Source organism: Xenopus tropicalis, chromosome 1 (assembly GCF_000004195.4).
Source record: "Xenopus tropicalis strain Nigerian chromosome 1, UCB_Xtro_10.0, whole genome shotgun sequence".
NCBI classification, from domain to species: Eukaryota; Metazoa; Chordata; class Amphibia; order Anura; family Pipidae; genus Xenopus; species Xenopus tropicalis.
Window position 1 is genome coordinate 43,597,507 of NC_030677.2, and position 13,551 is coordinate 43,611,057.

The following is a 13,551-nucleotide window of genomic DNA, read 5'->3' on the forward strand; positions in this document are numbered from 1 at the left end:
AGATGTGAGTATACTTTTATACTATCATCTGAACTACAGGCTGTTCTGGAATCGGATGTAAGGTTTCTCATTTCTCATTGTGTGATATGTGTGTGTGTGTATGTATATATATATATGTTTTAAGGGTATTAAGAACCTGTGCCCCTACAGCACTGATTGACAAATTTACTTCCTCTCATATTACCCCTCACCAAAAAAGAAAAATAGGCCGACTGATTTTTTTTTTCCCTCTGAAAAGGTTTGTTGGACTGGAATTAACCCAGTGAATTGAGGTGCAGCTTCAGTAGATAGTTCCTAATTGCATCATCACTTCCTGTTATCCTGTAGTTTGCGTTGCTGGCAATTTTTAAAGCATCGTGCTTTTGATTTATCTTTAAAGGGGACATAGACTCTACAAAGGGAAGCATTGTTATGTAGTATAACTGAGTGAGAAGACTGGGACAATGCTGGATTGGCAGTGTGACCTAAATCTATATGACAGTGGTACTGGGAGAGCTTTCCTGGGCTGTAGGGTATCAGCTCTATACAGAGTACAATGAGCCCTCCATATACAGATGGATTCCCTTTGGCCATCTGCATGTTCAGTTAACCCTTGGGCCCCTGCACAGTAGTGCTCCTCAAAGAACTTTGGTTAAATCCTCTTAAAATCTGTGCATAGTGGATTTGATGAACCAATGAGCTAAATTAATTCAATGCTTTAAAGCAAGGCTTCCCATCATAGAAACCACCTAGTGTTATTAAAATACAACTCCCAGCATCTGCCTAGAGCAAGGATCCCCAAACTTTCTTACTCATGAGCCACAATCAAATGTAAAAAGACTTGGGGAGCAACACAAGCACCATAAAAGTTTATGGAAGTGCCAAATAAGGGCTAAGGTTGGCTATTAGGGAGCCCCTATGCACACTATCAGCTTACAGGGGCTTTATTTGGTAGTAAATCTTGTTTTTATTCAACCAAAACTTGCCCCCAAGTCAGGAATTCAACAATAGCTACCTGGTTTTGGGGGCACTGAGAGCAACACCCAAGGGGTTGGGGAGCAACATGTTGTCCCTGAGCCACTGGTTGGGGATCACTGCCCTAGAGCTATAGCTGAATTATAGGTTGAGAGCCCTATGATTGGAATAGGCCTGGCTACTTTTAAGAGTCTGATTTGTTTTTCAAGCTATTGTCATTATATTATGAAAAGTGAAATGCGCCTAATGAGTTGCCTTGTGCTTAGAAATAGTGTGTCGGGGCACCCATACCTCCTACACATTGTCCCAGTGCTTTGAGACCCCCCCTGCTGCTCGTGCAGCCCTTGCAGATATGTTTGAGCTCTTTGTATGTACTTTCATAAGCTCTTTATCTTCCTGTCCCAGGTACCAGAAATCAAACAGTTATTGCTTAATTCTTAGCCTTTGAAGGCTTTTAAACATCCGTAGGCTTTTTAATCCGGGGGAACTAGCTCAAATCTCTCTAATACCAAGCAGTATTTTGTTAGCTTCACAAATGATTTTAGTGTAACAGTTTTCAGTCATTTAAAAAAATATTTGCTGCTTGGGATAAACCACTGCTTATGTTTGTATCATTTTTTGTTTATCAGAGCAGCCAATGGGACTGAATGATCAGTTCAGTATAGATTTGGCCCTGTGCAAGAATGAACTGAGCATGCTGAGCCTTTGTGCCTTAAGCTTAATAACCAGAGCCTCAAATCCAGGGGCATAGATTTGCCAGCATAGGGCTGTTGCACCTAGGCAATAGTACGGCAGCCTAGGGAGGGAATCATATTCAGGTAGTAGTAGTAGTTGTTTTGTGATGTCGCGTCAAGCAAACAAAAGGGTAGATATAGTTATTATTAGTGACAGATCAGTAGTGGGTAGTGTACCTCGTGCCCATTTTGGGTTTTAATATTGGATTGGCAGCTAAGCTATTTGGCTTAGCATTGCTTTCTTTGACTAATGTCTTTGTTTTTTTTAATTTGTTTTAAAATGTATTTTTATATATACCACCGTTGTGCTGCCACTTTTGAGGTTATGGGATCTTGACAAAACTCATTTGTGTATATATGTATAGGTTTGAAGGGAACTCTGGCTTCTGAACCATTGGTTAAAGAACCCAACGCACCATAGAACTAAACTAGTAGACTTCTTCCTGCTGATTTGTTGCTTTGGGTTACTTGAACGGATCTATAATATCATCATAACTGGTTTGTTTTCATAACGGAAGAAATGTTGCAATATATTTATGTATAATATATACTGTCAACAGCTTGACTAGCCTTTCTCATTCATTTGACCTAGATTTATGAATGTAAATTTGTATATTTCTAGGTACTATCCGGACTGCAGATAATCTTGACCGTGAAACCACTTCCCATTATTGGCTGACCGTCTATGCAACAGATAGGGGTGTCGTTCCCCTTTCATCCTTCATTCAAATATACATTGAAATAGAAGATGTTAATGATAATGCCCCCCAGACAGTGGAACCTGTATACTACCCTGAAGTCATGGAAAACTCTGCAAAGGATGTATCTGTTGTGCAAATCAATGCCTTTGATCCAGACTCCATTTCCAGTGACAAGTTAACATATAAAATCTCTACTGGCAACCCTCAAGGATTTTTTGCAATCAACCCTAAAACAGGTAAGTGTAAATAGTTAACTGTTTAGCCAGTGGGGCTCTACTTAATTTGTTAATAAACACACCTGGGGGATAAGTGGAACCACGTTATGACATAGCTACTTGCTCTTCCTGGATCATCAACACTCAGAAGGTTGCCTGCACTGTATAGTGTGCTCCTCACCATCAACATGAAGGTACTTTACATTCATCAGTATCATAGAAGCTCAAGATCTGTCAAACTTAATATAGTGAAGGGCTGCTGTTGATCACTCTCAATCAAGTCTAGGCATTACAACTTGCACATTCTGGTGCCATGGGTTGTGTGAGGCACATATGCCCTTCTGCTTTCCTCCCTAGAGGAGTACTCAGGGTTTATTTATAAACACTGGCAAAATTGCACCTGGGCAGTAACCCATAGCTAACAATTAGTGGTTAGATTTTTCCAGCCAGCTGCAGGTTGAACACTGAAAGCAATCATCTGATTGGTTGCCATGAGTTACTGCCCAGATGCAAATTTGTCCAGTGTTTATAAATGACCCCCGGTTGTTTGTGTGCTGTACATAGTTCCACACTTGTGCAACCCTATGGTGTCAGACTATCAGAAGCATTGTTATTTTGGGGCTTCACTTCCGCTTGAAAATGATCCAAACACGTTTAAGGACCTTGGGCAGAGAGGAGGGCATAAAACTTATTTGATGGGCCTCATCATTATTACACAATCAGTTCCACAGGTATTGTTTAGGAATATCCCAACAAACGGAGTTGGTCCATCAGGTTTAGTGCTCCACCACTTGTGGTTTCTAGTTCACCACTAAATCAAGCAAATGCTTTGCTGCAATATTTAATTTAGACACCAGAAATTTCAGTTTTGTTCTAAAGTACATTACAGCCATTGCTCTCTGCTTACTTATTGTCCAATCCCCCATATGTAATAAAGGCACTCAGTTTGTCCAGTAACCCATAGCAACCAATAAGGTATTTGCTTTGAAACAGGTGACCAGTAAATGCTGCCTGCTGATTCGTTGCTATGGGTTACTGTTCCTGGGCAAACTTAGTGTCTTTTATTACATAACCCCATTTGACTTTCGTTTTCAAGTCTGTCTTTTCTGTCTCTTTGTTCCAGTGTGTCACTTTACTGGCAGTCGACATTTCCCCCTTTTTCCCTAGTGTTTCCGTCTTTCCATTTGCAAAATGATTTTCAGGGGTGAAACGCCACATTTTATTACTATCTTTTGCTCATCTCTAGTGGTAACCATAACCCCAACTAAAATATATAATGGCACAAGTCAAGGATTTACAATCTGTAACCCTGCTGTTATTGGGTATATAGGGAGTACATGGTGTGTTAGCATCCATTATATAAGAGGTAGGAAGGACCCTCCAGTAATTTTAATTTTCTAATAATTCACAGCAGGTCATATTTAATGCCATACAGCTATTATCTTGACAAAGAAGAATACATCTACATAATATGCCTTATTAAGGGAGATTAATACAAAGCAAGGTTTACAATATCCAGCAGTGTTTAGACAGAGTATTTATGTATGTGTTACTAGAAGGAATGAACACTTGCTAGCATCTGGCCTGTCCTTATATAGCCTGAAACCCACAATGTATCATGTAGGAAGAAACCTAATGTAAGTGGGCATACTGATTCTGTCTCTCTTTGTACATTTAAATAATGGGGGATGATTTCCCTGCCCCAATTAGCCAATCATACACGTATTTACAAAAATGCATTTGCAATTCATTGTGTATTTAACCAAAGTATTTATGTTTGTTGATGTCATTGGGTCAAGGTATAGAAGATGTATTTGCATATAAATTTCATTAAGACGAGTGTTTAGAGTTTACCCGCACAATGGCTTTTCTGAAGTGCAAATGATCCCCCACATTCAGCAGGGGGACATGGGGCAAACATACTAAGCTGTATAGAGAGTTGTCTTTCAGAGTGTTAATGCCCTGTTAGCATCAAAATAAACTTCTTTAGAATAACAAAAGAGCTGGAAAGGCTAATTGCGCGGGGGCATATTCTACTATACAAGCATGCTTAGCCTGGTGTCACATGGGTTCAGGAGCAGTTTAAGTAGTACATTTGCCCGGGCTCACTAGCTTGTGAAGGGCCTGGGGGAAAAAGATGAAAAATGATAGGAACTATAGGAAAATATTGTTACTTAACAAGATATTTTTTTATACGGGTATGTGATCCCTTATCCTGAAACCTATAATCCAGAAAGCTCAGAATTACAGGAAGGCCATCTTCCATAGAGGCTATTTTCAGTGAATAATTGTACTTGATGGTAACTAATCTGCATGGATCCATATTGGTGGCAAAACAATCATATTGGGTTTATTTCATGTTTAAATTATTTTTGCAAGTTTATGGTGATCCAAATTATGGAATAATATATTATGCAGAAAACCCCATCTTCCAAGCATTCCGGAAAATAGATTCCATACCTGTATCTATATCAGGAATTCCTGTTGCAATTGTTGGGCTGCAACTTCCGCAATCCCACCTATGACTATAACAGTAACAGTAAGTAAAAAAGGGAAAGTTATGCTCACCACTAAATTCTAAACTATTAGGCAGGTTAGTGCAGTGAGGCTATGATTCATACAGACAAAGACAAGAAGTCCTCTGCACTCACCTGACTTTTTCTCTTTGTCGGTATGGCTAACGGATGTCTGATATAATGTGATGTATATGGAAAACTAAAAAGGAACTGTAAGGAGAAATCCTTCAGTAAGCCTTTCCACCTTGAGTTAAGTATTGGGGTAATATATGTGTCTAAGGTTTCCTTTTTAGCAGTGAATCTCTGAAAAGTTTTTGTGTGAAAGGTACAGAAGGTTTTAAAATGCCATTCCCATAAGCACACCCAAGTGTTAAATGTTTCTCGCCAGTCCGGAGCCACTTTCGAGATGAACACATTTTTTTAAAGGTCACTCATGTCGTTGGTACATAGCAGAGAAACGGCAAAATATCAGCTTATTTTGTCTTCTGAAAAGATGGCATCGTGATAGTAGTTGCTGCTGTCAGTTGTGTAACCGAAGTAAACTGGAAAGGATTAAATTATATTTTCAGCCTTGTTTGAGTAGTGAATACAAATTTGTTTGTGTCGGAAATATGTGGAAAATTAATGTGCAATGGTGTTTATAGTTGCCTCAGAGGTGAAGGCTAAACAGATCAAAAGCTAGGTGCAACTGTGCAGCAAATAACATGGATTGTTTTATGCCAAGATGTACCTTAGGCTTTAGGCGCCACAGAGGTAAACAGTGGCAGTCATAACGACTTAATCATCTGATGCTAATTCCTGTAGAAAAGCATGGGAACGTATAAGCAGACACTAATTAGCAAGACTAAAGTCGGTGCTTCTTAATGGTGCCTCTTATCACCAATTTCTGCCATGCTGTTGTAAGGGAAGCAGAGACAGGTATTTAGGCTAATGCCAGACTGGACTGAGCCCCTACACTGGCATCAGCTTTTCCCTGTCCCTGCTCCCAGAGCCATTGCATTGCCCTGGGTCTAAGCATATGGAGCAGATTTCAGTACCAAAAACGTGTATGTATTTTGGAGCCTAAATCCGCTCTGGATGATGCCAGCGTAGGGGCTGATTCTCAGCCTGCATTTATCTGCAGGTTGATAATCTGCCCAGTGTAGCGTTAGCCTTAGGGGGCATTTTAAAAAGCACCGTGACAGACGCAAAATCAAGGCTTTCTGACTGGTTACGCCTGTAACCGCTGTTGTCTGATTGTTTTAAAATTTCATATGTGTCATAAGCCTAAAGTTGCGTTTTCTGAGAAGTTGACCTTTACGCTAAAGAATTGGCCAGTAGTAGTTCAGTTTCTAAGCAGCCAATCAGTCATAAGGTCAGCAGTGAAGGCCCAGGGCTAGTATTATTTCTGGGGGTTGCTCTGTGATCACAGTGACTTCAGTAGCAGAGCGGTGTGTGTCTGCGTCGCTCGGCAAACATATGCAACTGCACAAAGCAAACACAGATTCCGCTGAAGATGAACAGCTGGGAATTCCATCGATCTCATTATCTAAACATACAGTATCTAGGAAATATAATATTTATGATATGTAACTTGTCGAGTTACCTCTTTTTCCAATTTCCATGTACCCAGTTTATGCCTGCTCAGCTTGGGAAGTAATTAGCACACGTGTAACATTCTGTTTGGAAAATTCCAAACACAAAAACATGTTTCTGAATTTGTTTATTAGAAGACCACCATATTTACTGAACATGTAGTAACAGTGCAGTACATAAAATATGTTTTACCTATTGCCTAGAGTAGGTACGGTAATGTACCAGCCATGTTTATATCATAACTTGCCCCCAAAGGTACAAAAGCAAATTAGAATTCTCCAGTAACTTCAGTCTAGGAGAATGGGGGGAAACCCCATGTCAGGTTCATTTTATCTCCATGGAAAAATTCCTTTCAATTTCCAACATTATTAAACCTTAAAAAAGAGAACCTAGTTCTGAGCAAAGTTCTTACTTCAAATCTGTGGTTACTTTTGGGCTTGAATAGGGATTTGTGACTTCATTTGCTAAGTCTCCTTCCTTTACTTCACCATGTGACAAACATGTTCTGCTTTATGGCTGGGATGCTATCTTTATTTTATTACATTGCAGTAGATCTTGTCTGACACACATTGCTTATATCCCTGTAGGGTTTTAAGCATTTAAGGTTTGGTTGACAGAAATATAAAGGTTTTTACAAAGGGAAATGGCAGATGATTTGGGGTTTCAAGTCACGTTTTAATTGTTACCACAAATGATCTCCGTTGAGATGACCTTAAGCTGACAGCTTAAAGGTGCAGTATATACCTATATATACCTTTGCATAGAATAAGCACATTAAATAACCAAGAAGAATCAATTGCTATTATAAAGCACTAATGGTTACCCGCAAACTCATTCCCTCCCCCACCTAACACTATAAACAGGTTAAGTTCTTTAAAGGAGAAGGAAAGGTAAAAACTAAGTAAGCTTTATCAGAAAGGTCTATGTTAATACAGTCATAAGCACTTACAGTAATGTTGCACTGAGTCATTTATCAAAAGAAACACAGGATTTCTTGTCTCTTTTTTTGTAAATATGTTCTTTGGATATCTGACTTCCTCTCGCAAAAAAATCCTTCATTCCCGCGGCCAGAGTCTGCTCGGTTCTCTCCTCTCTCCCCTCTCCTGCTCCCCCTTCCTTAAGAATTCATAAAAATCACTCCCCCCAACCTTAGGAATGTGTGATCTGAGCTATAAGGGCTACACTGCAAACAGGAAGCTATGAACACCAAGCTAAAATGGCAGCTGCAATCAGAGAAACCTTCTAGGGCTCTTTGGCTCTTTACTCAGGTATGATAAAGCTTTCTGCAGAATAAATAAGTGTTCTAGGTGGAACTAATGTGGCAAATCTATTGACAGTAAATGCCAAAATGACTTTCCTTTTCCTTTAAAGGAATTTAGTAGGGGTAAGGTACACAAGCACAATTTCTCTCCCACACTTTTCCCTGTAGTGAGTTGCATGTTAAATCCCATTCATTACAGGTACTTCAAAATACGCTCTTTGCAATTCTATAGATTTGCACTTTGCGTAAACAAAGCCTAAGCTGCAGTGTTTTGTTAGGCTTTAAGATAAGGAGCAGCTCATTATGCAGTGGGCTTGTCTATGCCCTAGTAGTTTGTTTTACTAACTTCTCCTCAACCCAGATTGGCTCTGCAGAACCAGGAAGCTCTGATTTGACATAACAACCCCCCCTAAAGTGATACTTTTTGCCTACTGAAATATGTTCACCTCAGCACCAGCTCATACTGAAAAAGGGGTGTTTACTGCCCCTTTAACAAGTGACCGTTTAAATTAATTAATTTTATGAAAATTACCTACAGTTAGTAACAGAAAATTGTCATGCTATCATGCAAATACCAAACAATGAACATAAAATATGTAAAGGAAATATTGAGATGACAGTAGCCTTTTAATGTTTTAAAGTGGGGCTGCTTCTAAATGATAGCTCCAATTAGCAGCTGCATTTGTCTTGTACTCCTTATTTCTCACAAATAACATAAAAGGCACAGCATCATTTTAGCTTGTCTCTTATGTCTTTTTAATTTTTTTTATACACAAAATGATATCTTTTCAGTACGCAGAGAAGTTTTGTAGAGCACATAAAACGCTTCACTGTCTGACGCCGGCAGATAAAGAACAGATTTGTTTTGGTTGTTTGTTTGACTTATAGAAAAGTTTGCCTTTACTTTAAATGTATTCATTTCTCTGTGTATCTTGGTGATCATGGCGCTGGCAATGCAAATATGGGGAGTGTAGACCTTTGTGCTTTTAAGGCTTGAACAGAAATGTTTAGGAAGGACAAAATGACAATAGGCGCTTTTGTTTTGCTTTCCCTTTAGGGTACTGGCACACAGGGGGATAAATCTTCTCTCCCATGGCCGACTAATCAACCCAAAATGCTTTCCCCCCCCACCCCCAAATTATTTTTTTGACATTGCTCCACAAGGAAACGTGCTGCATATGTTTTCCTGCCAGCCATGAACTTTATTGCCAGTGGGAAAGCATCTTGGGGAGCAAAGTTGTGCCATTTTTTACATTGCATGATAAATCTGCCCTCTAATGTGCTCAATTGCCTCCAGCATTGGACAGTATGCTGAACTTTATCTTTGGGCTTACCTACAGCCTTCTTGTGACCAGAGTTGTCTTTGGGCAGTAGCATTTGGAGCATTTGTGGATGTCATAACACAACAGCAAATGGTTACCCTTTTAGGTCTTGCAAAGAAGAGGCCATTGCCCTGGGTTCCACGTTGTATGGGGCCCTTTAGATCAGCCACTGTATGCAGAGGGGTGGCATGAATAGGTTCGAACTGGGATTCAAAATAGGCCTGGCATTTTAATTATACAGAGGCCCAAACAGCCCTCCACCAGCTGAATAAATAGTGACTGTCTATGGCATCTTACAGCAGCCCCCCTGGCATTTGCCAGAATCCACAGATTCTGGGCCTGTGCATGAATTTGGGTATAGTACAGCACAGTGAGATCTGTAACAATGTGTAAAGCTTTTTAACATGCTGCCTCTGGCTGTCATTAAACTACAGTTCCCAGGATTCTCCAACAGATGCATGGGGCCGCTTGGAGTTATAGTTCAGTAACAGCTGGGTCCCAGCCCTGGTTACGGCAGTCTAAATGTGCATTGCTCAAGCGGCTCATAACTTGCATGTGCCACGGATTGGGTTCTTTAAAAATGCATACATTTCTCAGAATGTCCAAAGATGCTCTTACCTGCAACGCAGCAGATCTGACCAGAGAAATAATTGATTTTATTTTTCTTGAAATGTGCATTCAAGTGGCAGTGCCTGTCGCTATAATAAAAGCCATGCGTGTAAGATCCGCTGGAAATATCACCCTCAGAATATGTACCTGTTAACACCTCTGACCTCCTTGCAGCACCTCGTATCACTGCTTCAATTCCCAAAAGAGGCTTTAGTATATTCAGACAGGAGAAAAGCTCCTATTGTATTAAAAAGTGTTAGCACTTTTAGACTACTAAAACCACTAATAACAGTTCTCGTTAAAGGCCAGAGTGGCAGATTTATTTGAGATTGCATTTTTTCTGTGATTTGTGAACCTTTTACCGAAAAAAAAAAAAAAAAATCCTAAATTTTTCGAATTCAGGTATTCCAAACTTGAATTTTCTGAACTAATTAATTTGAAAAAAACATCTTGAAATTTTGAATTAGAAAATTCAGCAAATTGATGAGCTTTTATAGATGTCAATAGAAAGTTACTTGTGGTTTTTTTTTGTGAAAATCAATGGAATATTGCTTTGCTGCAATTTAGTTTTTTCTGCAACCATGTTTTACAATTTACTGATTTTTTTTATTTTATTTTTTTAAATTTTTTTAGCGGTTAAGTTTAATAAAAACTTGAGTTTGAAAATGAATATATCTCCCTCCAGCTGTCTATGCACTTCTAGTATTCGGTTAACCCTAAGGTTACTGACTCTTAAGTCTGATATTATGAGTCTAATAATGCAAAACTGCTCAAAATATTAAATCAATGTAAATTGCTCAAAGACAAATCCTAAATCTAAATTCCTCAACAGAAAAGCACCATTTCCATTGCCATCTATAGAAATTGCCCCAACTGTATCCCACTGTGCATCATATATAGGGTTGCCACCTGCCTGGTTTTGACCCGAACAGCCCGGTTTTCGAAAGGCTGTCCGGTTCAAAACATTCAGGCCAGTTTTCCAAATTAGGAAAACCGAGTAGGACTCACTGAAATTGACGCTGTGATCGGCCAATCGGCGATCGCCCCGGTGCCGGCACAGCCCCGCCTCTTCATTGTCCCTGTGTCCCTCTTCCCCGCCCCCTTGAAATAACTGCCTGGCTACAAAAGCCGGCAGAGGTGGCAACCCTAATCATATACAATATAACTATTCATTACCAGGTGTACCTTATTTATTAATAAGGTCTATTTCAGGGGTCCCCAACCTTTCTTACTCGTGAGCCACAGTCAAATGTAAAATGACTTGGGGAGCAACACAAGCATCATAATGTTCATGGAGGTTCCAAACAAAGGCTAAGATTGGCTATTGGGTGACCTCAATGCACACTACCAGCTTACAGGGGGCTTTATTTGGTAGTAAATCTTGTTTTTATTCAACCAAAATTTGCCACCAAGTCAGGAATTCAAAACTAACTACCTGGTTTGGGGGCACTGAGAGCAACATCCAAGGGGTTGGTGAGCAACTTGTTGCCCCCGAGCCACTGGTTGGGGATCACTGGTCTATTTGTATATCAGTATTGTGGAATGCAGTCTGTTGAAAAAATGCAAATTGGAAACAAAGTCTGGGTCCTGGGTGTGAGTATAGGATGCTCCCAATTAAGAAAAGTGAGCGGAAATAAGAAAATTATGCTAAATAGAGAGCAATAAGGACAATGGTGCATTTCGACGAACACCAGATTTCTACCTTGTGGGCAAGGGGCGAAATGCTTAAAAATACCCCTACATAGACTCTTGTAGTATTTGCGCTGCTGCTGCATCCGCTGGTCAGGTGATTAACGCTCAGGCAGGGAACATGACACCTTGGAAACATAAAATCATGAAAGTTATAAAAGTAGGTTACTCTGGCAAGCGGAAATCATTTCTCCCATCATCTCTGTTTGCACATTAACAACTCTATAAATGTTTCATTAACTTCTTAGCAAAGCTTCGTAATTTATTTGCACCTTCATACTGTAATTCAGGCATTATGCTTACCGGTGAAAGCAAGATCAATTTTCACTTTTTTTCATGCCTTCGTCAGCCTTGAAAATTACCAGAACGTTTATTGGGAATTGGTAATTAGCAGCTTTTTATTTATTATTAGAATAGATTTTGTGAAAACTTAAGCAGACGTGTCGTTATAAATCTAAGCACTAGAAGGAATTAAAAGCTCATATTTTGTAGCTGGCCAGTTTATAGAAAAGACCTACAGCCTTTGCTTAATCACATATAAAGGGGGGTAAGAATTGCCTCTTTGAAAATGTTCTAATAAATTAGAATAAAAGGTTCTGCCATGTCTGAGCATACTTGTATTTTGTTGAAGTAGCTTTGTTACTTGCAGTACCACTTATTACCACTGTTGTTGTACTTATTCTGGAATCACATAGAAACATCTATATGTTTGACCTAGAAGCTTGTGATGTGTATTAATTATTTTTTTTCACCTGCACTCTCCCTGATATCGCCCACCCGTAGGTGGGGATATCGGGTGAAGGTCCGCTCACTTGGCAATCTCTACGTGTATGGGGGCCTTTAGAGGTAAATATATTGACTTTGCAGTATCTCCTCAATCTAGGACTATGAGGCAGCACGGTGAGAATTGCAAGCGCTGTTAATGTGAGAGTTGCTATTGGTGTCTCTTTATTTCAACCAGTGTATTTGCCACCTGTTCCAAGAAATCAACTTCCCCCTGTTTTTAAAAAGAACGTATGGTGACTTTAGAGAATGCAGCATCTATTGCCGAAGCCTTCTGAGCTTTTTTGGGAAACCTCCTTCGTTCAAAGGCTAATGTGCCGCAGTGGAGCACAAATTCCAGGCCAATCATTCCAGTGGAGGAAAAGGCAAAGCAAAGCAGAATTTCATGTGTGGCACTTTAGTTTATTCTAGGAATGGAAGGTTGGGGCCGGAAAATATGTTTCTGTATATGCCTTTTCTATGTGTATCCTGTGACCCTGTAACATGAAAGCAAGCCTCCTATTAAGCCGGAAAACCACAACCAAAACCTCGGCAACTGCAATTTAGTTGGGTGCTACTGACGTTTTACTTAGCAGGGAAAGCCATAGAAATATTTTTTGTATTAACATATTATATATGTCCCTTTTAAAATCTGAAGTTTGTAAAGGGCCATAAGGGGGAAATTCATTTAACTATACCCGATAAGCATATTAATGTTGGTGTCTGCTAGTGTCAGGGCTATCCATGTATTTATAATTCATTGCGGCATCTGTTGTTTTGCTTTTACTTACACAGAATATGTTATCCTGCTGGATCACTGTGCTCTGATGACAAGTAATTTGAAAGCAAAATCATGTTTGTGGCCACATGGGCTTTTAACCCATGGAATGTATAAAAGAGGAATATTGCCTTCCCTAGTCCTTGATGTATGTGATTCTTGTTTGTTACTAAGCCATTAGGGATTTAATTTTGGTTTGGGGGTGGGGAGGCTTTAAATGCAGAAAGCCTGGGGCCCTGCCTTAGTAGTACATAAAGTTGTACCCTCCAGCTATTGTTAAACTGCTACTCCCAGAATCCCACTGATGGCCAACAGCTTGGAATTGTAGTTTAAAAACAGCTGAATGGCTGCCAGTAGGCCATTCCTGTTGCCGCCGTACTGGTCCCACTAGAGAACCTTTCCCACTGGGCCCTTAGTTAGAACAGTTCTATATAG

At 39.8% G+C, this 13,551-nt stretch overlaps 1 protein-coding gene across 8 annotated transcripts in view; it reads left to right on the forward strand.

Annotated features, from left to right (window-relative positions):
- The window catches only part of fat1 (FAT atypical cadherin 1), a 137,278-nt gene that overhangs the window by 55,040 nt on the left and 68,687 nt on the right, over window positions 1-13,551 (forward strand). For all 8 annotated transcript variants that reach the window (XR_208254.4, XM_004911187.4, XM_018095676.2 and 5 more), the window contains one exon: window positions 2,311-2,625. Coding sequence is in view for 7 of the 8 variants with exons in the window: in XM_004911187.4 (XP_004911244.1) it covers window positions 2,311-2,625 (315 nt within the window). In the remaining variant the exon portion in view is untranslated. The remainder of the gene's footprint in view (window positions 1-2,310; window positions 2,626-13,551) is intronic.